Raw genomic sequence first — 20,832 nt, 5'->3', positions numbered from 1 at the left:
CGCCTGGCTCTGAAAACTCCGCGTCAGCAAACAGCTCTGGCTGCTGGTGGGGGGGCAGGGGGGGCTTGCCAAAATGACCTGGGTGCCTGCCCCTCTGGTCTGATCTTTCCCCTTGCCAGGCCCCTGCTGCCCTGAGCACCCAAGCATCAGAGCAGCAACCTGAGGTGGGGGGGGGCAGCAAGGGGAAGGTGGGTGAATGGATAGGATGGGATGGGAAGAGAAGAAAGCTAAGGGTTGCCCCCAGGACATGGGTCACAATAGCTTGCAAAGATGAAGAGGTGGTGGGGTCCAAGGCTGCTTGAGACTGCTGGAGGGGGATAGTCAGTAGGCTCCTGTGACGTCTCCTCAAGCCCACCTCACCACCCCTCTCCCCAGCCAGAAGCCTGGTCACTAAGGCTAGGCTCTGATTGGCCAACAGGGGGCAAGAGGCAGGGCTTTTAGGGTTCTTGGTGCCCCCAATCTCCCCCTCCTCTCAACATATAAACTTCTTCCTTTATGCTAAGGTTGGGGGGAACTCTTGCATCTTGTCTCACGCCTCTGCCCTTCCCCTCATGCCCTGAGTGGACCCCCAAACCAAGCCAGCCCCTTTTCGTCTTCCTCCAGACCCCCCCTCCAGGGTTAAAGCTGCAGCCCGTTGCCGAGGTAACATTGCAGGGCAGCATCCCGTCACCCGGCAACCGGCTGCAGGATCACGCATCTGTACCTGGATTTGCCCCTCCAGCGTCCCCTCCCTACTCTAATCCCAGCGTCAAGGCACCCCAACTTCTGAGGGAAGACATGGAGAGAGCCTGGAGAGATAGGGGTCCTGGGCAGCACATATCCTTAGCGAATGGTGTGCTGAAGCAGGGATAAGGTGCTGGGTTTGTGCAGTCCCATGAAAGGCCTGAGTCTGGCCCGGGGAGGGGGTTCAGCGCCATGAAATTACAGCTCAGAAGTAATTAACAGGTATAAACAAACCTGCCACTTCCTGCTAATTAATGACTTGGTATTTTTATTTTCTCTTCCTTGTCTACTTTGTTCCCTCTCAGGGAGGTGGGAACTGGGACTCCTGAGTCCCTGAGGAGAGCCTGCCTGGGAGGGATACCTCAGCTGGAAGAGGGCATGCTGGGTCTGGGGAGCTGACCCTCCTCTTCTCAGGCTGGGTCCTGGACTTTATCCACATCTGGACCCCACCCCCAGCCAGGGCGCCTGCTGAGGGGAGAAGGGCTGCTGGGTGGGAGTGGGGAGGTGCCAGGGGGCCTGTGGGTGGAAGAAGGGGGCAACTTGGTCTGAATTCCAAGTCACTAACCACTTGTCTCTTCTGTTTCCCCGTTCCTTTCTGTCTGCCCCATCCAATTTCCCTTCCCCTCTTCCGCCTCTCCTCTGTATTTTTCTGTCTGTCCGTCTGTCTGTATCCTACCGCCCTGTCCCTCTCGCTCCATCTCCCGCAGGTCGGGCCTGCCTTCACCTTCTCCCACCTCCTTCCCCTTCCCCACCCCGTGCCCCCTCCATGGAGAGGAACAGACCTCTTCTCTGTCCAGTCTAACCCAGGTCCCTCCCCACCCCCCTCCTCCCTTCTTTCCCCCACCCCCTCCTCCCTCCTGGGGCGAGGGGGGCCTCCCTCCCTCTCCCCCCCCTTCTCTCTCTCTCCGAGGGGGGGGGTCCCGGGGAGGGAGGGGGGGTCCCCCGATCAGCATGTGGCTCCTGGCGCTGTGTCTGGTGGGGCTGGCGGGGGCTCAACGGGGGGGAGGGGGGCCCGGCGGCGGCGCCCCGGGCGGCCCAGGCCTGGGCCTCGGCAGCCTCGGGGAGGAGCGCTTCCCGGTGGTGAACACGGCCTACGGGCGAGTGCGCGGTGTGCGGCGCGAGCTCAACAACGAGATCCTGGGCCCCGTCGTGCAGTTCTTGGGCGTGCCCTACGCCACGCCGCCCCTGGGCGCCCGCCGCTTCCAGCCGCCTGAGGCGCCCGCCTCGTGGCCCGGCGTGCGCAACGCCACCACCCTGCCGCCCGCCTGCCCGCAGAACCTGCACGGGGCGCTGCCCGCCATCATGCTGCCTGTGTGGTTCACCGACAACTTGGAGGCGGCCGCCACCTACGTGCAGAACCAGAGCGAGGACTGCCTGTACCTCAACCTCTACGTGCCCACCGAGGACGGTAAGGGCGCGGGCACGAAGCCGGGCACCCTGTGGACACAGCCCACAAACGCACATGCAAGTCCTCAGACACTGACACCGCTCTCAGGCCCAGAAATGGGCCTTTGTTGGGGCAGTGAGGAACGGAGTGCCCCTGCAGCCTCTACGGACCCACCCAAGGATCTCAAGGGTGCCCCCAGGCAGTCCCAGGCACATATCCCATAGACAGCTGTCCCAGAAGTTCTTTGTGCCCATAGGGAGCCATGGCAGGGATAGCAGGCACTGTTCTAGGCTCACTCACTCTCTCCAAATAGGCACAGTCTGCCAGCTAATCTCAGCCTGGCCACGGAGTGGGAATCAGGTAATCATCCCCTGCTCAGACACCCACTCCATTGCCCCACCTCCCCTGCCAGACCTGGGCTTGTTCCTGGCAGAATACCCAGGTTAGCTGCATCTCCACCTCAAGGACAACACAGGCTCTCCCTCTCCGCCTGGCCAGCGAGGGCTGCCTTCCATCTATCACATCATGTCCAGATCCCCTTGCCTGAGCTGAGTGTATTGACAGTGGTACCAATGCCCTTCTCTTCTCCCCTGACCCCTGTATTTTCCTAAAGGATCAGGGAAGCTCCTGGCCGAGGGCCCCTACACTCAGCATGGCCCACCTATCTTCCCTGGGGCTCTTGAACTTCTGTTCTTAATGAACTCTTGTTCACTGCAGGACTGCTCATAGTCTGGCATACTCCTGGACAGGTCACCCTCCATCCTCAGCACACCAAGACTAATCAGAACACCTTCCAGAGTCTGGACAGGGTGCAGTAGGTGGATTCCAGCCATTGCAGCAGACCAGCCTCACAAACAGCCCCCCATGGCTCTTCTGACACCTATCTCACCAAAGCATGGTAGCACCTGCATAGAGGCCATCCGCAGCCCCCACACTTCCCACAGGCGGTGCTTCCAGCACCCTTACACATAGGCCTGGTACCCAGGAGCCCCTAGTGTACCTGTCCACACACAGCACCTCCACAGCATGCACTTAAGTCCCGCAGCAGACTGCAAATCCCAACTACTTGACACTTAAATCATCACCCAACTGACCTATACACTGATCATGTGCTCCAGCACCCCACAATCACAATACCCAATACCTTCACATCACACACGCCCCCACCACGGATCTGAAATCACATACCCTGTCACCCACACACACCTGTGCTCCCCAGCATCCCTGGATATAGACCATGTGCCCTAAGAACATCCACACATACACCTTATACCCCAGTAACCCTGCGCCTGTGTGCTCAGCAGGCTCCTCACACAGTCCTGACACCCCCAGCACTCCCCAGTCATTATTCCCCCCTCTCCTACAGGGAGATCGTCTGCACCGCACCTCAGGTAGTGAGAACACATCCGGCAACCTTGCACCCTACTCACCTAACAAGTACTCCAACACCATGCACCCCATACCTCAAATCCCCCTTGACAATCCCAGAACACCTCAGGCACCCCAACACTTATGTACCCCAAACCACCCATGTCCATCCCAAAACCTCCCAAATGGACCATTCACCCTGTAAACCCCATCAAGCTGTACCCCTCTTTATATAAACCACACCTCCCAAACCCTCACACACAGTGCACACAGCATCATCTACTGTCATCCCATCTGATTTTGAAGCCCCCTAGTTCCCCATAAGCCATTTATCCCAGTACATGCCACATGTTCCCCCCAGTACAACAGCCCGCACTGGAGAGCCTTGCCCTCCACACTCCTCTGCTGTCCCAGCGCGTGAGTACCTCACCTCAGTACCTCCACGCAGATTGCCCATCACAGCCCTCCCCACTCACAGGCTGTGCACACCCCAGGATCCCCTTATGGGTGCTGTCTTGTCACCCCTCACGTGAAACATTCACCCAGCACTCGCCACCAGTGGACTGTCCACCCCAACACCTCCACGAAATTGTCCAGCCCTACCCCCACACCACCCTTGCCCACACCTTCTGTATTTTTAACCACTGCTTATTGCAGACCTGCTTGGGGCCTGACACATTCAGGTGATCTCACTAAATCTTCACACCAGCTCTGGGAGGAAGAGGTTGACTCAGGCGCACGCGCACACATACATACACACACACACACACACACACACACACACACACACACACCTCATAGTCTCATGCACACGCATGCCCTACTGACTTTGTCCCCACCTCATCCTCTCACAAAGAAGAGGTGCTGTTCCCAGTGGGTCTCCATGGGGCCATCACTGCCAGTTAGGAGACGCCTTCCAGAGCTTGCCTTGGCCTTGACCTATCCTTCCTGGTGCTAGTCCCCGTGCCATTGAGGAAAAACCAATCAGCCTGGGGAACCCCCAGGCCTTGGGGCTGCAGTTCTCCCCTGACCAATCCTGTAATCTGGAAGAAGCCTGGAGCCAGTGTCTGGGCCTTTCCTTCACACTGGGCAAATCTGGTGCTCCTGGTACCTGCTGGCACCTGTGCCAGCCTGGCTCAGGGCACTGTGTTTCTCATTCCCTGTTTGTGGACTGAACCACTCCCTCAGCTGTTGGGGAAGGGGGGCTTCTTGGCAGTGGAGCAGGGGCAGGGGAGGGGGTGGCTGGTGACCCTGGTGGGAAATTCACCATTTTGGGGGGAGGAGAGGAAGCCTGGGTAAGGGACGAGGTTGTGGGGAGTGCGGAGGGTTGAACTGGAGTGGAGGGCAAGACCTGATGACCCCCTTCCCTGCTTTGCCCACACTGGGGAGCTGGGGTGAGAAGCCAGGCCTGTGAGAGCGGATAGATGAGAAGTGCTGGTGGTGAGGCTGGGTAGCGGGCGGGCAGCCCCGGCTGACCTTCCCATAGCCCCCCAGTGGAGAGCAGAAGGCTTCTGGGACTGAGCTGCAGGGCAGGCTGCCCCCAACCCATCCTGCCTGCTACCCTGCAGAGTGGTCCAGAGGGAAGCAGAGTCCTTTCTGCTGCACTCTCTCCTCCCTACAGCCTTGTGGGGGGCGGCAGGCAGGTGCTTCGCTGGCCCTGAAGGGGGCCTTCTGAGAGGTGGCCTGGGTGGCAGGCTGGCCTTGGTCTCCCAGGGGCTCTGGGTGGGCTTCCCCTCCCCTCCCACCCCACCTCTAACACTGTTTCATTTCCAGCAATTAGCAAATACATCGACAAGCCAAAACCTTTCCAGCCAAGTCGATATGTCTTAAGACAGGCCTCAGCCCACTCAGGCACCCCACCCCCCCAAAACCAGCCTTTTCTTTGGGGCATGACTTTTTCCGGGGAGGGGAACAAAATTGGGTTGTAGAAACGTTTTTCTCTTTTCTTGGTTTCTTTTTCTTGCAAACAAATTTTGCTTTTTTTGGCTTATTTTTTCTGCCTCCCCCACCCTCCCCTTTTCTGCTTTCTCTCCTCCCCTCCCCATCCACCACCTCCCCCCGACCCCCATCTTTCCCCACAAAATTGTCCTTTTTTCTCTGTTTTGTGTTCCCGGTCTTAGGTCCGCTCACAAAAAAACGTGACGAGGCGACGCTCAATCCGCCAGACACAGGTAGATTTAAAAATCCCGCTGCTGCATGTGGTTGCTTATCAGAGAACGTTCATGGCCCTGACCCTCACTAAATGTCCCCACAGCCCCCAAGGCCCCCAGTCGTTCTCCCAACTAAAATGAAAAAGAAAAGAAAAGAAAAATTTTTAATAATTGGAAAAAAGAATTATGAAAACTTCAAACAAAATTTGAACAATGTTGGACCCACTAGAAAACCTGCCAGAAAAGCTAACCATGGTGAAAATCAGCTGAAAAATGAAAAGAAATTGGAATGTCAGAAAAAAAATCAAAAGAATTGGATAAAATGTATTGAATTTGAAAGAAATCTGGACGGTTTTGAAACTTGTGAAATGTAACATTTGAAAGAAAAACTATTTGAAATTGAAGCAAAACAACAGTTCAAAAAAATTTTAAAGTTGGCAAATTGATGACACCATTGAACATCAGAAGCCTGTCGCAATTTCCAAAACCCTGTCAGACACAGAAAACGCAAACATTGGAAGTGAATGAAAGAATCTGAAAATTTTTGAAAACAGGGCCCAATATCTTGAAGTTTCACCACAAAATTTTGAAAAAAAAAATGCAAAGAATTTTTTTCTTTTTTTCTTTTTTTCCAAAATGGATCTTTTTGTTTTTTCTTTTCTTGTTGAATCTGCCCCGAGAGCTTCTTGCTTTTTGGTTGTTGTTTTTTCTTTCTTTCTTCTTTCTTGATCCTGTTTTTGTTGTTGGTTTTGAATTCTTGTTGCCCCAGCCCCTCTTCCTGCTCCTTCCCTTTCTGACCCCTCCTCCCCCCACACTGGGAGAGGGGTGGGGTGAGGATGGGAGAACTGAGGACATTTAGGACAGGAGCTTGGCGGGGAAGGAGATTCTAGCCTGAAAGTGCTGGAAGGTCACTTGAGGTTCAGGAACAAAGGAGAGGAGAGGACAGGATTTGGGGAGGACATAGAAAGGGTGCTGCCTTCTAGGAGCTCTGGTGGAAGCAGTCAGAAGCATGGGGCTGCAGAGGGGGTCTTAAGAGATGGGAGGCAGGAAGCCATCTGTGAGGTGCAAGGGAATGTCTTAGTGACCTGCAGGTTGACCTTCTGCAGGATAAGGGAGGTGGGCAGAGGCGCTGGGGACCAGCTATGGAGGCCCAGGCCTGGCTTTGGTTTGCTGAGTGTCCTGGCTAGCAGGGAGAGCTGGTGTCAAGAAAGAGGAGGGCCTGTGGCCAGGGGCGACTCCATCCCTAGCACTGTGGCTGAATCGTGGGGAGCTACAGGGGAGGGTACTGTAGCCTCGGGGACCCTGGCAAGCACTCTCAGACTCCCACCTCCTCTGGAATTAGTCACCCTTCAGTCCAATCTGGAGTTACTCGAGAGCCTCATCACATGTGGCATTGATCAGGGGCTCCTCTGGGGGCGTGGTGTGAAAAAGTCCCAGTGCAGAACCCAGGGCTCAGGCCAGTTTGAGGGTGTCCAAGACTAGAGAGCTGCACCCTGGCTTCATTAAGCAGGCTCTTCCTCCTCCTGCCACAGTAATTAGGCTGGGGGTTGCCATGGTGACTAGGGAGGTGACCTAGAAAGGAATTAGGGCGGGGAGGAGACCAAGCCCCAGGGACCCTAGGCCTGGCACCCCATCACCCACAGACCAGGGACCCTAGGCCTGGCACCCCTCATCTACAGACCAGGGACCCTATGCCTGGTACCCCCTCACCCACAGACCAAGGACCCTAGTCCTGGCACCCCTCACTCACAGACCACGGTACCATGTGGAGCAGAGGCCCAAGGGCTAAGTCGGAGGAGATACCAGGACCCTCCCAGCAGCTCCAGCACCAAATTCTAGCCTCAGGACCTTGCTCTTCTCAGGGACAGGAAGGAGATGTGCTGGGGGGCGGTGCTGGGGGATCCAGCAGATGTCCTAAGGAGGGCCACTTCCCACCCCTAGCCTCTGTGGGGTTTCTTGGAAGGTCTGCATTGGAGGAGTGCCATGGGGCAGGCTGGCATAGGGTCGGGAGGAACCGTCTGCCAGGGCTAGCTGGGGAGGGAGGAGGGGAATCCGGTCTTGCCCCCCAGGGATGGGAGTGACATGTCTCCTGAGCTCCGGGCCAGTCCTCAGCAGGCTTGGGAGCTGGGCAGTGCTGCTTCCAGTCTGACTGTGTCCTTGTCCCTGACCCCCCGGCCCACCTGCCCACCCCCTCCCCACGCAGATATCCGTGACCCTGGGAAGAAGCCCGTGATGCTGTTTCTCCACGGCGGCTCCTACATGGAGGGCACCGGAAACATGTTCGATGGCTCAGTCCTGGCTGCCTATGGCAACGTCATTGTAGCCACGCTCAACTACCGTCTTGGGGTGCTCGGTGAGGGTGGGCAGCCAACTCTGGGGATGGGGAGAGTCTGGGAGGTGGGCCTCGTGGGCAGGGTTTCTCCACATCCAGTAGAATAGCTTCTGGGCTGGACTGAGCTGCCCAGGAAGGGGGCAGGAGCGCTGTGACATATCCAGGGAGTCCTCTTCTTCTTCCACTCCCAGGTTTTCTCAGCACTGGGGACCAGGCTGCAAAAGGCAACTATGGGCTCCTGGACCAGATCCAGGCCCTGCGCTGGCTTAGTGAAAACATCGCCCACTTTGGGGGCGACCCCGAGCGCATCACCATCTTTGGGTCCGGGGCAGGGGCCTCCTGCGTCAACCTTTTGATCCTCTCCCACCATTCAGAAGGTACCAGCAATGTCCCAGCCTGCCCCACCCTTCCCGACCCTGCCAGCTCCCCTTTCTTCAGGCTGGTACTCACAGCCTGGCCTGAGGTCTGCCTGTCCCACCAGGGCTGTTCCAGAAGGCCATCGCCCAGAGTGGCACTGCCATTTCCAGCTGGTCTGTCAACTACCAGCCGCTCAAATACACGCGGCTGCTGGCAGCCAAAGTGGGCTGTGACCGAGAGGACAGCGCCGAAGCTGTGGAGTGTCTGCGTCGGAAGCCCTCCCGGGAACTGGTGGACCAGGACGTGCAGCCCGCCCGGTATGGGGTGGGAGAGGGCTGGGTCCAGGCCTTCACTCTACTTGCTGGTTCCAAGGAGGCTGAGGTGACAGGTGCCCGTGGACATCCCATTTGGCAAGGAGAAATGGGCCGGGCACCATGGCTCACGCCTGTAATCCCAACACTTTGGGATGCTGTGGCGGGTGGATCACAAGATGAAGAGGTTGAGACCATCCTGGCCAACATGGTGAAACCCCGTCTTTACCAGGCCAGGCGCGGTGGCTCACACCTGTAATCTCAGCACTTTGGGAGGCCAAGGTGGGTGGATCACCTGAGGTCAGGAGTTCAAGACGAGCCTGGGGAACAGGATGAAACCCTGTCTCTACTAAAAATGCAAAAAACTAGCCAGCTGTGGCAGTATGCGCCTGTAACCCCAGGTACTCAGGAAGCTGAGACAGGAGAATTGCTTGAACCCAGGAGGAGGAGGTTGCAGTGAGCCGAGGTCTCCCTTGCACTCCATCCTGCCCTTGCACTCCATCCTGGGCAACAGAGTGAGACTCCATCTCAATACAAAAAATTAGCTGGGTGATTGGAACACCTTAAGCAGTAAAAAATAAAATAAATAAATTAGCTGGGTGTGGTGGTGTGCACCTGTAGTCCCAGCTACTTGGAAGGCTGAGGCAGGAGAATTGCTTGAACCTGGGAGGTGGAGGTTGCAGTGAGCTGAGATCACACCACTGCACTCCAGCCTGGTGACAGAGTGAGACCCCGTCTCAAACAAGCAAAAAAACAAACAAACAAAAAACAGGGAAAAATGGGCTTCAGGCCCCCATTAAGTGGCCTTCTCTTGCAAGCCTTCCTTTAGTGGAGGTGCCCAGAAGAGCAGGTGAGCACAGGGTGCCGTGAAGTGTTTGGGAAGACTTCCGGAGAGGCCAGACCCCACAAAGGACCCACTGGAGGATTTCAAGTTGGGAAAAAGGGTCTTGCAGGTGGAGGGAAGCATCTTTGTGTGGGCTTAGCAGGCCACAGGCTGCAAGGAGGCCATTGAGCAGGTGGTGAGACCCTGACCCCTTCTCCCCAGCTACCATATTGCCTTTGGGCCCGTGGTGGACGGCGACGTGGTCCCCGATGACCCTGAGATCCTCATGCAGCAGGGAGAATTCCTCAACTACGACATGCTCATTGGCGTCAACCAGGGAGAAGGTCTCAAGTTCGTGGAGGACTCTGCAGAGAGCGAGGACGGTGTGTCTGCCAGCGCCTTTGACTTCACTGTCTCCAACTTTGTGGACAACCTGTATGGCTACCCGGAGGGCAAGGACGTGCTTCGGGAGACCATCAAGTTCATGTACACAGACTGGGCTGACCGGGACAATGGCGAAATGCGCCGTAAGACCCTGCTGGCGCTCTTCACCGACCACCAATGGGTGGCACCAGCTGTGGCCACCGCCAAGCTGCACGCCGACTACCAGTCTCCTGTCTACTTTTACACCTTCTACCACCACTGCCAGGCGGAGGGTCGGCCTGAGTGGGCAGATGCAGCACATGGGGACGAACTGCCCTATGTCTTTGGTGTGCCCATGGTGGGTGCCACCGATCTCTTCCCCTGTAACTTCTCCAAGAATGACGTCATGCTCAGTGCTGTGGTCATGACCTACTGGACCAACTTCGCCAAGACTGGGTGAGGGTCAGAGGGGCTGGGCAGGAGGGGTGGGCAGGGCCCTCCTCCTTCATATGGCTGCCATCCCTTTGTTAAGGCACTCTGGGCTGCCCTCTTGCTCGAGTGAAACTAACCTAGACACCTCTGTGCCAGGCATTGAGTTGAGAGTGGGAGATTCAGCAGCATCAGGCAGAGAGACCCCTGTCCTTTCTGGGAAGTGGGGGGCCCACTCAGTGGCTTGGTGTCCATTCGTCCCTCCTCTTTGCCTGACCCCCGCCCCCCGTCCAGCTCCGCTAGGGCTCGGCATCTCTGGCTGGCTGCTCAGGTGTGTGTGTCTGAGTGTGTGCAAAGTTTGTCTCTGTCTGTTTCTTTATTTCTGTCTCTGGAAATCCATGGACAGCTCTCCCCTTCCCTCTGCTCTCTTTGGTCTGTTTACTTTTTGCTGTTTCTGGCTGCCGGCTGATTTCAGCCTGGCTGTCTCTCTGTCTCTGGCTGTCCCTCCCGTGTCTTTGACTCTATCTCTGTCTCATTCAGTCTCAGTTTCTGCTTCTCCCTGGCTATCTCTGTGTCTGTCCCTGCCCCTCTGCCCACATTTCTGGCTGTCTCTGGCAGTTTGTCTCCATCCCTATTTGTCTCTCTGACTTTGTCTCTTGCGTTTTTTTTGTCTCTTCATATCCATCTGTGTCTCTCTGCCTTGGTGACTTTTTCTCTGCCTTGGTGACTTTTTCTCTGGCTTTCCTGCTCCCCCCCGTCTGTCTGCCTCCCTGCCCACTGCCACCCACCCTTCTTCAGAGCCTTGCCCTCACTCCTCCTTTCCCTGCCCTCCTGTGCCCACAGGGACCCCAACCAGCCAGTGCCACAGGATACCAAGTTCATCCACACCAAACCCAATCGCTTTGAGGAGGTGGTGTGGAGCAAATTCAACAGCAAGGAGAAGCAGTATCTGCACATAGGCTTGAAGCCACGTGTGCGTGACAACTACCGCGCCAACAAGGTGGCCTTCTGGCTGGAGCTCGTGCCCCACCTGCACAACCTGCACACGGAGCTCTTCACCACCACCACGCGCCTGCCTCCCTACGCCACGCGCTGGCCGCCTCGCCCACCCGCTGGTGCCCCGGGTACACGCCGACCCCCGCCGCCCGCCACCCTGCCGCCCGAGCCCGAGCCTGAGCCAGGCCCAAGGGCCTACGACCGCTTCCCCGGGGACTCGAGGGACTACTCCACGGAGCTGAGCGTCACCGTGGCCGTGGGTGCCTCCCTCCTCTTCCTCAACATCCTGGCCTTTGCTGCTCTCTACTACAAGCGGGACCGGCGACAGGAGCTGCGCTGCCGGAGGCTTAGCCCACCTGGTGGCTCTGGCTCTGGCGTGCCCGGTGGGGGCCCCTTGCTCCCCACTGCCGGCCGCGAGCTGCCACCAGAGGAGGAGCTGGTGTCTCTGCAGCTGAAGCGGGGTGGTGGCGTCGGGGCGGACCCTGCTGAGGCTCTGCGCCCTGCCTGCCCACCCGACTACACCCTGGCACTGCGCCGGGCACCGGACGATGTGCCTCTCTTGGCCCCGGGGGCCCTGACCCTGCTGCCCAGTGGCCTGGGGCCACCGCCACCCCCACCGCCCCCGTCCCTTCATCCCTTTGGGCCCTTCCCCCCACCTCCCCCCACCGCTACCAGCCACAACAACACGCTACCCCACCCCCACTCCACCACTCGGGTATAGGGGGCGGCGTGGGGAGGCCCTCCTCCCCGGCCCACCCTAGCCCGTCCCCTCCGAAGGCAGGGAGGAGGACTTGGCGACTGGCTTTTCTCCTGTGGAGTCGTCACGTGCCGTCCAGCAGCGCAAAGGTGGACATGGGACTCCTCACTGCGACATGTGCTTTCCCATGTGGAGAAGCCCAGTCTCCTCTCTGGACCTGGGCCTTTGAACAACTGGGGGGCGTTTTCTCCCCTCCATTGGGACACCCGTCTTCGGTGTGTGGAAATGTGGAAGTATTTTCCCAAGTGAAGGTGTGCTTTCTCAAGGGGGTGTGTTTTCCCATGTGCAGGGTGAGGTTTTTTTTGCCACCCTGGACACATGTTGGCCCCCTCAAAGAATTCCTGTGGGGATTTGTACCCCAGAATCCTGTTCCTTCATGCCTTCTCCCACCTCCTCCCCTCCCTTCCCCTGGAGACCCTGGAAGTGGTATGTTCACATGCAGTGACCCTTGGCCACCAGACCACAGAGGGTGGAGCCTGGGAAGCAGCGAGGAAATCACAGCCCCCCTCGACCCTGCCTCCCCTGCGCCCCACCCTGGTGAAGCATGTTCCCCCGCCCCCCCCCCGCACCTCCTTTTGGCACGAGTCAGATGGAAGCACGTTCTCCAGGGAGGCCCTCCCCTTCCACAGAGGACAGGCACAGATTTCCTGCCCGGGGGAGGGAGGAGTCCACGCATCCCGGTGCTGCCTGGAAGCTTCTTTTCCCGTGGCCCAGGGCACATATCTGAGTGGAAACATGTTTTTGCATGTGGATGTGTGTTTCCCAGGCAGGTGGTCCCTCCCTCCCCAGCACTTCCCTGCCTCCCCCAGGCCTCACGCCCAGCACTCATTCCCTCCTCTCATGGCAAGTGAGCACAGACCTCTGGTCCACAGGAGCTGAGGAGGGTGTAAAACCCAGAGGAAGGCCCCCCTCTCTCCCCAAGAGATGAAGAGGTGGGGGGAGGGGGCATGGCATGTGCGGCCCACAGAGGCCCTGCACGCCTGACCAAAGCCCTCGGCCCTCATGGGGGCAAGGACAGCCTTTTCCTCAGGCCTCAGAGCACTGCTCAGCTGTGCCAAACCGGGTAGGTGGATTTGAGCAGAAAGACCCCCAAAATGTGCCAATCATTTCCCAGTTCCAGGCAGGGCAGGAGAAACTAGGGCAAGCAGGATACAGAGTGAGGGATGTGGTAGGTTAGGGGGTCCCTTCTGTGGCCCTTCTCCTGGCCGCGTCTCCCCGGCCCTGCCTCAGTTCCCCGTTCCTCTTCATCTCCATCTCCCTCTTTGAAGCTGTCCCCATCTCAGCGTCAGACCAGCCTTCTCCTCAGCTGACCACCCTCCTTCTCTGACCCCCGCCCCCTCCTTGGCTGAAAGAAAGGAGCCTTGAGGGGCCGAGGGGAGGCAGTGGGGAGAAAAGTCTCATCAGGCAAATTGGGGAGAATGAGGTCAGCGGTGCTGAGGAACAGATGGAGGGGCAGTGGGGACGGAGCTTGGGCAGACACAAGCAGGAAGAATCTGAAATGTGTGAAATGACTCCTTGGAGGGCCTTGGGTTTGAGCCTCTGGGGAAAGAATGACGTCAGGAAGGGGTAGGGGATGCCAGTGGGCAAGGGGAGAATCCTCATCTGCTGGCATTTTGTGGGGTGTTAGTGCCAAACTTGAATAGGGGGTGGGGTGCTGTCTTCCACTGACACCCAAATCCAGAATCCCTGGTCTTGAGTCCCCAGACCTTCGCCTTATGACTGTCCCTTCTCCTCCTACCTCCATCCATGGAAAATTAGTTCTTTTCTGATCCTTTCCCCTGCCTGGTCTAGCTCCTGTCCAAACAGCCATGCCCTCCAAATGCTAGAGACCTGGGCCCTGAACCCTGTAGACAGATGCCCCCAGAATTGGGGCATGGGAGGGGGGCTGGGGGACCCCATGATTCAGCCACGGACTCCAATGCCCAGCTCCTCTCCCCAGAACAATCCTGATAATCCCATGTCCCTACCCCAACCCTTTGCGGCTCTGTACACATTTTTAAACCTGGCAAAAGATGAAGAGAATATTGTAAATATAAAAGTTTAACTGTTGGTTATGGCTTCTCTGTTGTGGGGAGGGCGGTCTCTGAAGAAACAAGCCCCGGGCAAGTGATGGGGGAGGAGGGGTCCTGACCCCCAGCCCTGCTTTTCAGGGACCAGCTCTGAGGCCTGAGAGGGAGGGGGAGTGGGTCAGGGGGTCTAGTTGCCATGGTAACGGGTCTGTTTGGCAAATGAACTGTCTGTGCCGAGACTGGAGCCTGGGGTCGTTCTATAATAGAAGGAGGGACAAGGGCTGATGGGGGCAGATGCCAAACAGGCCAGAGGCCCAGAGGGTTGGTTCAGGCAGCTGGCTCAGCAGAGGCCTGTGAGGTGAGAGGCGTGGCCTCTGCCAAGGCTTGGGCTCAGGTGGGAGGAGCAGCCATGGGCCCAGGATTCAGGGTGGCCCCGTGGCACACTGTAAGGGAGTGGCCTGGCACCATTGTGACCCGCTCACTCCCAGGACCCTGAGGGACAGTCAGGCAGCCAGGACACTGTGGGCACAGTGGGCTGGGGGCCTAAGGGCCCTGGTGGCCCTAGGGACCCCATGGCTATGGCAGAGCGGCCGAGGCCCGAGTGGGCCTCATACCACGACTGCAACACCAACAGCTGCCAGGACCTGGGCAACTCTGTCCTGCTGCTGCTGGGCCTCATCATCTGCATTAACATTGGCATCAATATGGTGACCCTGGTCAGGGTGGGGCCTGGCAGGAAGGAACTGGTGGGATATGAGGGCTGGGCCTAGTGTCCAGGGCCTGCATAGGATCACTGTGTCTCCCCCATCTAGCTCTGGAGCCGACTCCGTGGGGTCTTACACCAAGCGTTCCACGATATCGTTTGTGAGAAAGGTGAGCAGGGCTGGGGGCTGGGCATAGGAGAGGCAGAAACCAGGTGCTCTAGCCTCAGCCCTGAATTAGCCCCTTCCCTTCTTGCTCTTCCCTCTCAGACACCAGAGCTGTGCAGCTGCCCTCCCCGGGCCCTGCCTCTCTGTTCCTGTAGGAGCTGGCCTCCCCAGTAGTCTCACCTCTCCCCATCCACAGAAGCTCCTAAGTCATCCTTACCGGAAAAGCAGTCCCAGCCCTGGAAGAAGCAGAGTTCCCATGCAGTCCATCTTCGGTGCACCACGGACCCTGTGACGATGACTGTGACCCCACCCCCCACTCGCCGCCGGCGCCGTCGAGGCTCTCCCACACGCTGCACTCACCGCCCAGTAACTTGGGCTCCTGACACTGACGATGAGAAGCCCCAACATCAGTACCCAGCCATCTGCTGCCACCACTGGGATGGCCCCGAGAACTGGGAAGGCTTCCAACCCACTCAGGGGACCTGGGTTCCCTGGACTCGGGATGCCCCGGAGCCCCCTCCCCAGACCATCCACTTCCAGCCTACCATAGAGGAAAGGCCCCTCAAAACAGACATGAGGTCCGAGCTGAGTCTAAGGGCCTATGTGTATCCTGTGAACCCCCCACCTCCCAGCCCCGAGGCTCCTAGCAACAAGAACAGTGGGGAGGGGGCGGTGCTGGAGGCAGAGGCGGCTCAGTGCCAGCCTGTCCACCCTCCCACCCTGGGCCCAGCAGTCGTCCCTGAATTTTTCCGGCGCCGCTCCTCAGGCCGAATAGTGTATGATGCCCGGGACGTGAGGCGGCGGCTTCGGGAACTGACCCGGGAGGTGGAGGCCCTGTCCCGCTGCTACCCAATGCCCTCTGGATCCAGCACTGCCGAGGCGACAAGCAAGAATTGGGTGTACCGTTCCCTGACTGAGAGGTGACTGGGAAAAAATAAAAAGGAGAGAGGAGGTGATCTGTGGTGGTGTTGGAGTGTGGCTGTGAAGAGCATGCTGTCCCTGGCCACAGGGCCCTGAGCCCTGAGGACCCTCATCAACCTTTCACCCCATAGACCTGTCCCTGTTCTCAGCCTTTCCCAGGCCTTTCTTGGTTCCAAGGCTCTCATCTGCCTCTACCTTGTTTTTCTTCCTTCTTTTTTTTGTATTTTAGTAGACAGGGTTTTGCCATGTTGGCCAGGCTGGTCTTAAACTCCTGACCTCAGGTGATCTGCTCACCTTGGCCTCCCAAAGTGCTGGGATAACAGGCGTGAGCCACCACACCTGGCCATGCCACTGGTTTTTGTAGAGACCAGGTTTCACCACTTTGTTCAGGCTGGTCTCAAACTCCTGGGCTCAAGTGATCTGCTGCCTAAACCTCTGAAAGTGCTGTGATTACTGGTGTGAGCCACCTCGCCCAGCCTGTTTCCTCCCCCACCCCAAGACAGGGTCTTGCTCTGTCGCCCAGGCTGGAGTGCAATCATGTCCCACTGGAGCCTCAACCTCCCGAGCTCAAGCAATTTTCCCGCCTCAGCCTCCTAAGTAGCTGGGACTACAGGCACCACCATGCCCAGTTAACACCTTGTTTTCTTTAGTGCACAGAGAAGCCCCTAAATTCTACCCCAGGTCCCCAGGCTGTCCTGCACTAGAGAAGAGACCTCCATCTCCATGGCCCTAGCTCCTCAGAAGGCTAGTGCCTGCCAGAGTCCAGGGTTAGGCTGCAGCCACAGGTGAGGCATGGTTCCCATGTAAGCCCTGGTTTATTTGGGGAGGGATGACTGAGATGTCCAGCCCTTCACAGTTCCCCAGCCGCCCTGAACCTATTATGCCCTTGAGCAGGATTGAGGCAGAGGATGAAATATTGGGGACCTGCTCAAGGGGTACCTCACTGTAACATCACGGCTCTCTGTGACCTCACTCCTTTGATTAATCCACCATGTCACCTGGGAGAAGACCAAGCTCAGAGAAGCTAAGTGACTTGCTTATGGTTACACAGACACTGAGGATCAAGTTCATGGTCTCAGACGCCCCATCCCATTGCTGCAGAACCAGCCTGGCCCACCAGAATCTCCCACCTTCCTCAGTTCGCCATGTGGACTCAGAAACTCAGAAACACAGAAGCTCAGGCCCTGCCCTTCTCCTAGACAATTGGGATCCCTATACATGCACACACATACCACTTGGGAACAAGTGGCCACGTGCACGAGCCCAGGCTGAGGAAGCTGGACTTCACCTTCCACTGTAGACACATTCCTGGAATGTGAGCAGACAGACCGTTTGCGAATGGCCCTGCTTCTCTCATTCAACTAATGTTACTGATCACTTTCAGCTGATTCCATTCAGTGGCTATGTACTGAGCATCTACTATGTGTTTGAAGGTTGGATGGGCTTTATTTCTACTGAGTGGTTCACTGTGTAAACAAATGGCTTGCAGTCTCCAGGATGCCACTCTCACATACCCCAGTGACGCACCTGTTTGAAGTCAAACACTCTTTTTGTCATATTAACAATGACATCTATTTTGTGCTTTGTTAATTTCATGTGGTTTTTCTTTTTTTTTTTTTTTTTGGAGACAGTCTCTCTCTGTGGCCCAGGCTGGAGTGCAGTGGCATGATCTTGGCTCACTGCAACCTCTGGCTCCCAGTTCAAGTGATTCTTCTGCCTCAGCCTCCCAAGTAGCTGGGAATACAGGTGCCTGGCACCACGTCCAGCTAATTTTTGTATTTTTAGTAGAGGCTTCACCATGTTGGCCAGGGTGATCTCAAACTCCTGACCTCAGGTGATCCACCTGCTTGGGATTATAGGCATGAGCCACCGCACCCACAGGTTAGTGAGGGTGGGTCGGTGGGAGTGCAGGTGGTTAGGATGGAGAAACCATGGCTGGGGTCGTTCCTGGCAGAGGCAGCAACTTCAGTGAGGAAGACGTCAGTGTGGCAAACGGGCTGCTGGGCCCAGGGACTAGCAACACCTAGGGCTGCAGTCTTTGGCCAGGGAGAGTTGGGCAGAGATGAGAGCTAGAGGAATTATGACAGGGAAATGGGCAGAGTAGGGAGGGACTGGTACAGTAGGGTGATGCCTGAGGGGACTCTTACCATCACCTGCCCATCCAGTCACCCTAGCTGCTGGCCCCAAAGTAGCCATGGGGCAGGGCACACCAACAGGCTATGTAAGTTGCCATAATGTCTGAAAAGAACAATGAAACAGGAAATACCTTATGTATGCTTCAACCCCTGTGAAGACTGTTTCATCCTGTAACTACCCTATTTTCAGCTCTGGAACCAGGTGTGGGGTTAAGCAAGCCTCAAGGAGACCGAGGAACAGACTGAGATCTGGGTTATCTGGGGACCGGCTCCACCGAGTAGGAGCCCATGGTAGAGAAGGCGGTAGAAGGGGCTGGAAAATGGATAAAAGCTGCCACCTCCACATTGTGACACTCGCTAGCTTGCTTCATTGTGACCTGGCTCCCTTACCAGCTTGTAGCTATCTCTGGGGATTGGCATGAGTGCAGTGTGGGTTGGGGCCGGGGGTGGGGCGGGGGGGCGTGGCCCAGGTGGCCCTAGGACCCCCCCTCCATGGAAAACCAGCTATGGGATAACACCCTGGGATGTTGCAATCAATACCAAGAAAGCCCCCAGGCTGTTGAGGACATCTTATTCCTGCTGCTGGGCCTTGTCGTTCTTGTCAACATTGGCATCAACATGGCCACTATGGTCAGTGATGATTGTGGACCACCTCTGGGGATGAAGAGGGCTGAGGGTGGGAGCCTGCAGCCTGCACCTCCACCTGCATGTGCGGTCCAGACTGGGGCGGCAGCAGGGGCGGTGGTGCTGGGGGTGGAGATCCTGGCCTTCACTGTCTTCCACCCTGCCCCAGATGTGGCATGGACTCCAGAATGCCTTAGACAAGTTGATTGATTGGACTCCTCAGAAAAGTAAGTGTGGCTGCTGGAGAGGGAGGGGACCCCCATCCCCACCCCTGACAACGGCCCTAGAAACCTAGGCCCCAGTGTGCCCAACCTGGAGCTCTTCTGACAATTGCCCTGATCTCATGGACTCTTGCCTTCTCCAGATGAAGTTCAGGCCAGCGAAAGCCCCCCCAGTGGTCCCCCAAACAAGGCTCAGGACATCCACATCCACTGCATCCTGGACCCTGTACAGGTGAAGATGGCCCCATCCACGTGGCATTCCTCTTCCTCCTGCTGCCACTTCTCCAGCCTTCACAGTAGCAGTCTTCGTTGTCGCCGCCACCGCCACCGATGCCGCCGTTGTCACCGTTGCTGCTGCAACCACCAGCAGCAGCCGCAGAACTACAGACAAATCCCCCACAGGCGCTCAATCTTCCGTAACCCACATCGAGGCCGAAAGATGTCACAACTGCACCGGGTGCCCTTCTTTGATCGGGAGGACCCAGATTCCTATCTGGAGGAGGAGGACGACCTATCCTTCCCACATCCCAAGTACCCACGTTGGGGCTGGGGTGGGTTTTATCAGAGAGCGGGCCTGCCCTCCAATGTGGGGCTGTGGGGCCACCAAGGTGGAATCCTGGCCAGTCTGCCACCGCCCTCTCTCTACCTGTCACCTGAGCTACGCCACATGCCCAAGCGTGTAGAGGCCAAGTCCGAGCTGAGGCTGCAATCCTACGGGTCCCACGGTTCCCAGTCCCGACTGTGGGGCAATGTGGAGGCTGAGCAGTGGGCCATGTCTCCACCACCTCCCCACCGGCTGCCCCCTAACCCCTGTTGGGTCTCTGTGGGGCACGGCCCTTACCACTCAGTGGGCCGGATACTGTATGACTCCCGGGATCAGCGGCGTCGTGGCATGGAGGGCTTTGAGCCCCCCCCTGCCTTGGTGTCCCGGAAAGCCCGGCCCCAGGCCCGGGGCTACCGGGAGCACCACTCCCCACAGTCCCACCGGCGGACCCTGCTTTGTCACGCTCATGGGCCGTCCAACCGCAGCCCCCACCCATCCACAGAACACTTAGGCTACAGCTCCCGGGACCCCCATGAGGTGCGGTGCCGGGCAGCTGACTGGGCTGAGGCTCTGCCCGCGCGGTGTCCTCTGACTGCCTCCGCCTCCCTGACCGTCTTGGACGAGGCCTCCCACCAACGGAACCCAGCTCCAAGCTCAGTGCGGCTCCCCCATTCCTCCCAGCCGCGGCCCAAAGTCCAGGCTGCAGATCCTGCCCCACCCCCGACCATGTTCGTCCCACTCAGCCGGAATCCAGGGGGCAATGCTGACTACCAGGTGTATGACAGCCTGGAGCTGAAGCGGCAGGTGCAGAGGAGCAGAGCCAGGTCCAGCTCACTGCCACCAGCTTCCACCTCCGCCTCGAGGCCCTCTCTCCACAGGACCAGGAAACTCAACTGACCAGCAGGCGAATACGGGGCGTGGGGCAGGGCATGGAGAGAGAGGAATAAAGAGAAACAGTGTCCAGGAAACACTGTGGTGGTCTGTGACTTGGGAGTGCCACTCCTTCGGCCAGCCTGGGTCCCTGCCCTTGGCTTCCTGAAATGAGAAGCCAGTGTTCCCTTCTTGGTGTGAGGTGCCCCTTGGTTTAGTGGCTATGCACCTGCCAGCAGGCCTGCGTGGTCCGCACCATGCGCTAGTAGATCTTGCAGCAGCAGACGACAAACGACCGATCTCTGGCCACCACCCGGGCTCTCTATTTCCCCGTTCCCAGAAAGGATCAGGTCTGGATTCCGAACTCTGTCTTGAGTGGGGCTCTTTGGGATCCACTTAGCACAGGGCACAGGACCAGGCTGAGGTTCTGGATTCCAGCCAGGCCTTCCCCAGGGCCCTGAGGTGGAGGTCTTCTCAGTCTTTGGGGTGTTCAAGGGGTGGAGGGTTCAGGATTCTGAAATGAAACTGTAGGAGTGCCGGGGCGCAGTGGCTCTCACCTGTAATCCCAGCACTTTGGGAGGCCAAGGCGGGTGGATCACCTGAGGACAGGCGTTCGAGACCAGCCTGGCCAACATGGTGAAAC

The 20,832-nt window shown here is 57.8% G+C and overlaps 3 protein-coding genes across 4 annotated transcripts; all 3 read left to right on the top strand.

Moving 5' to 3' along the window:
- Window positions 1-1,263: 1,263 nt before the first annotated feature.
- On the top strand, window positions 1,264-14,045 carry NLGN2 (neuroligin 2). 2 transcript variants are annotated; one of them, XM_017531628.2, is made up of 7 exons: window positions 1,264-2,131; window positions 5,599-5,649; window positions 7,832-7,981; window positions 8,152-8,337; window positions 8,442-8,634; window positions 9,674-10,270; window positions 11,087-14,045. In XM_017531628.2, exons 1-7 carry the CDS (start codon window positions 1,675-1,677, stop codon window positions 11,958-11,960), a joined length of 2,508 nt encoding a protein of 835 aa, XP_017387117.1. In that variant the 5' UTR covers window positions 1,264-1,674; the 3' UTR covers window positions 11,961-14,045. The 2 variants fall into 2 exon arrangements, with proteins under 2 accessions (XP_017387117.1, XP_037595590.1); XM_037739662.1 differs by lacking the exon at window positions 5,599-5,649 and having other exon boundaries at window positions 1,606-2,131.
- A 480-nt stretch (window positions 14,046-14,525) lies between these two features.
- SPEM1 (spermatid maturation 1) lies at window positions 14,526-15,830 on the top strand. Its single transcript, XM_037739661.1, has 2 exons — window positions 14,526-14,878; window positions 15,071-15,830. The coding sequence occupies exon 2, from the start codon at window positions 15,169-15,171 to the stop codon at window positions 15,796-15,798; it is 630 nt and encodes a 209-aa protein (XP_037595589.1). The 5' UTR covers window positions 14,526-14,878; window positions 15,071-15,168; the 3' UTR covers window positions 15,799-15,830.
- Window positions 15,831-18,351: 2,521 nt separating this feature from the next.
- SPEM2 (SPEM family member 2) lies at window positions 18,352-20,287 on the top strand. Its single transcript, XM_017531627.2, has 3 exons — window positions 18,352-18,560; window positions 18,724-18,781; window positions 18,919-20,287. Exons 1-3 carry the CDS (start codon window positions 18,423-18,425, stop codon window positions 20,214-20,216), a joined length of 1,494 nt encoding a protein of 497 aa, XP_017387116.1. The 5' UTR covers window positions 18,352-18,422; the 3' UTR covers window positions 20,217-20,287.
- The last annotated feature ends 545 nt before the right edge of the window (window positions 20,288-20,832 follow it).

The sequence above is a fragment of the Cebus imitator genome, unplaced genomic scaffold (genome assembly GCF_001604975.1).
Source record: "Cebus imitator isolate Cc_AM_T3 unplaced genomic scaffold, Cebus_imitator-1.0 Scaffold72, whole genome shotgun sequence".
In the NCBI taxonomy this organism is placed as follows: domain Eukaryota; kingdom Metazoa; phylum Chordata; class Mammalia; order Primates; family Cebidae; genus Cebus; species Cebus imitator.
This window is presented reverse-complemented; position numbering and strand designations above follow the sequence as displayed.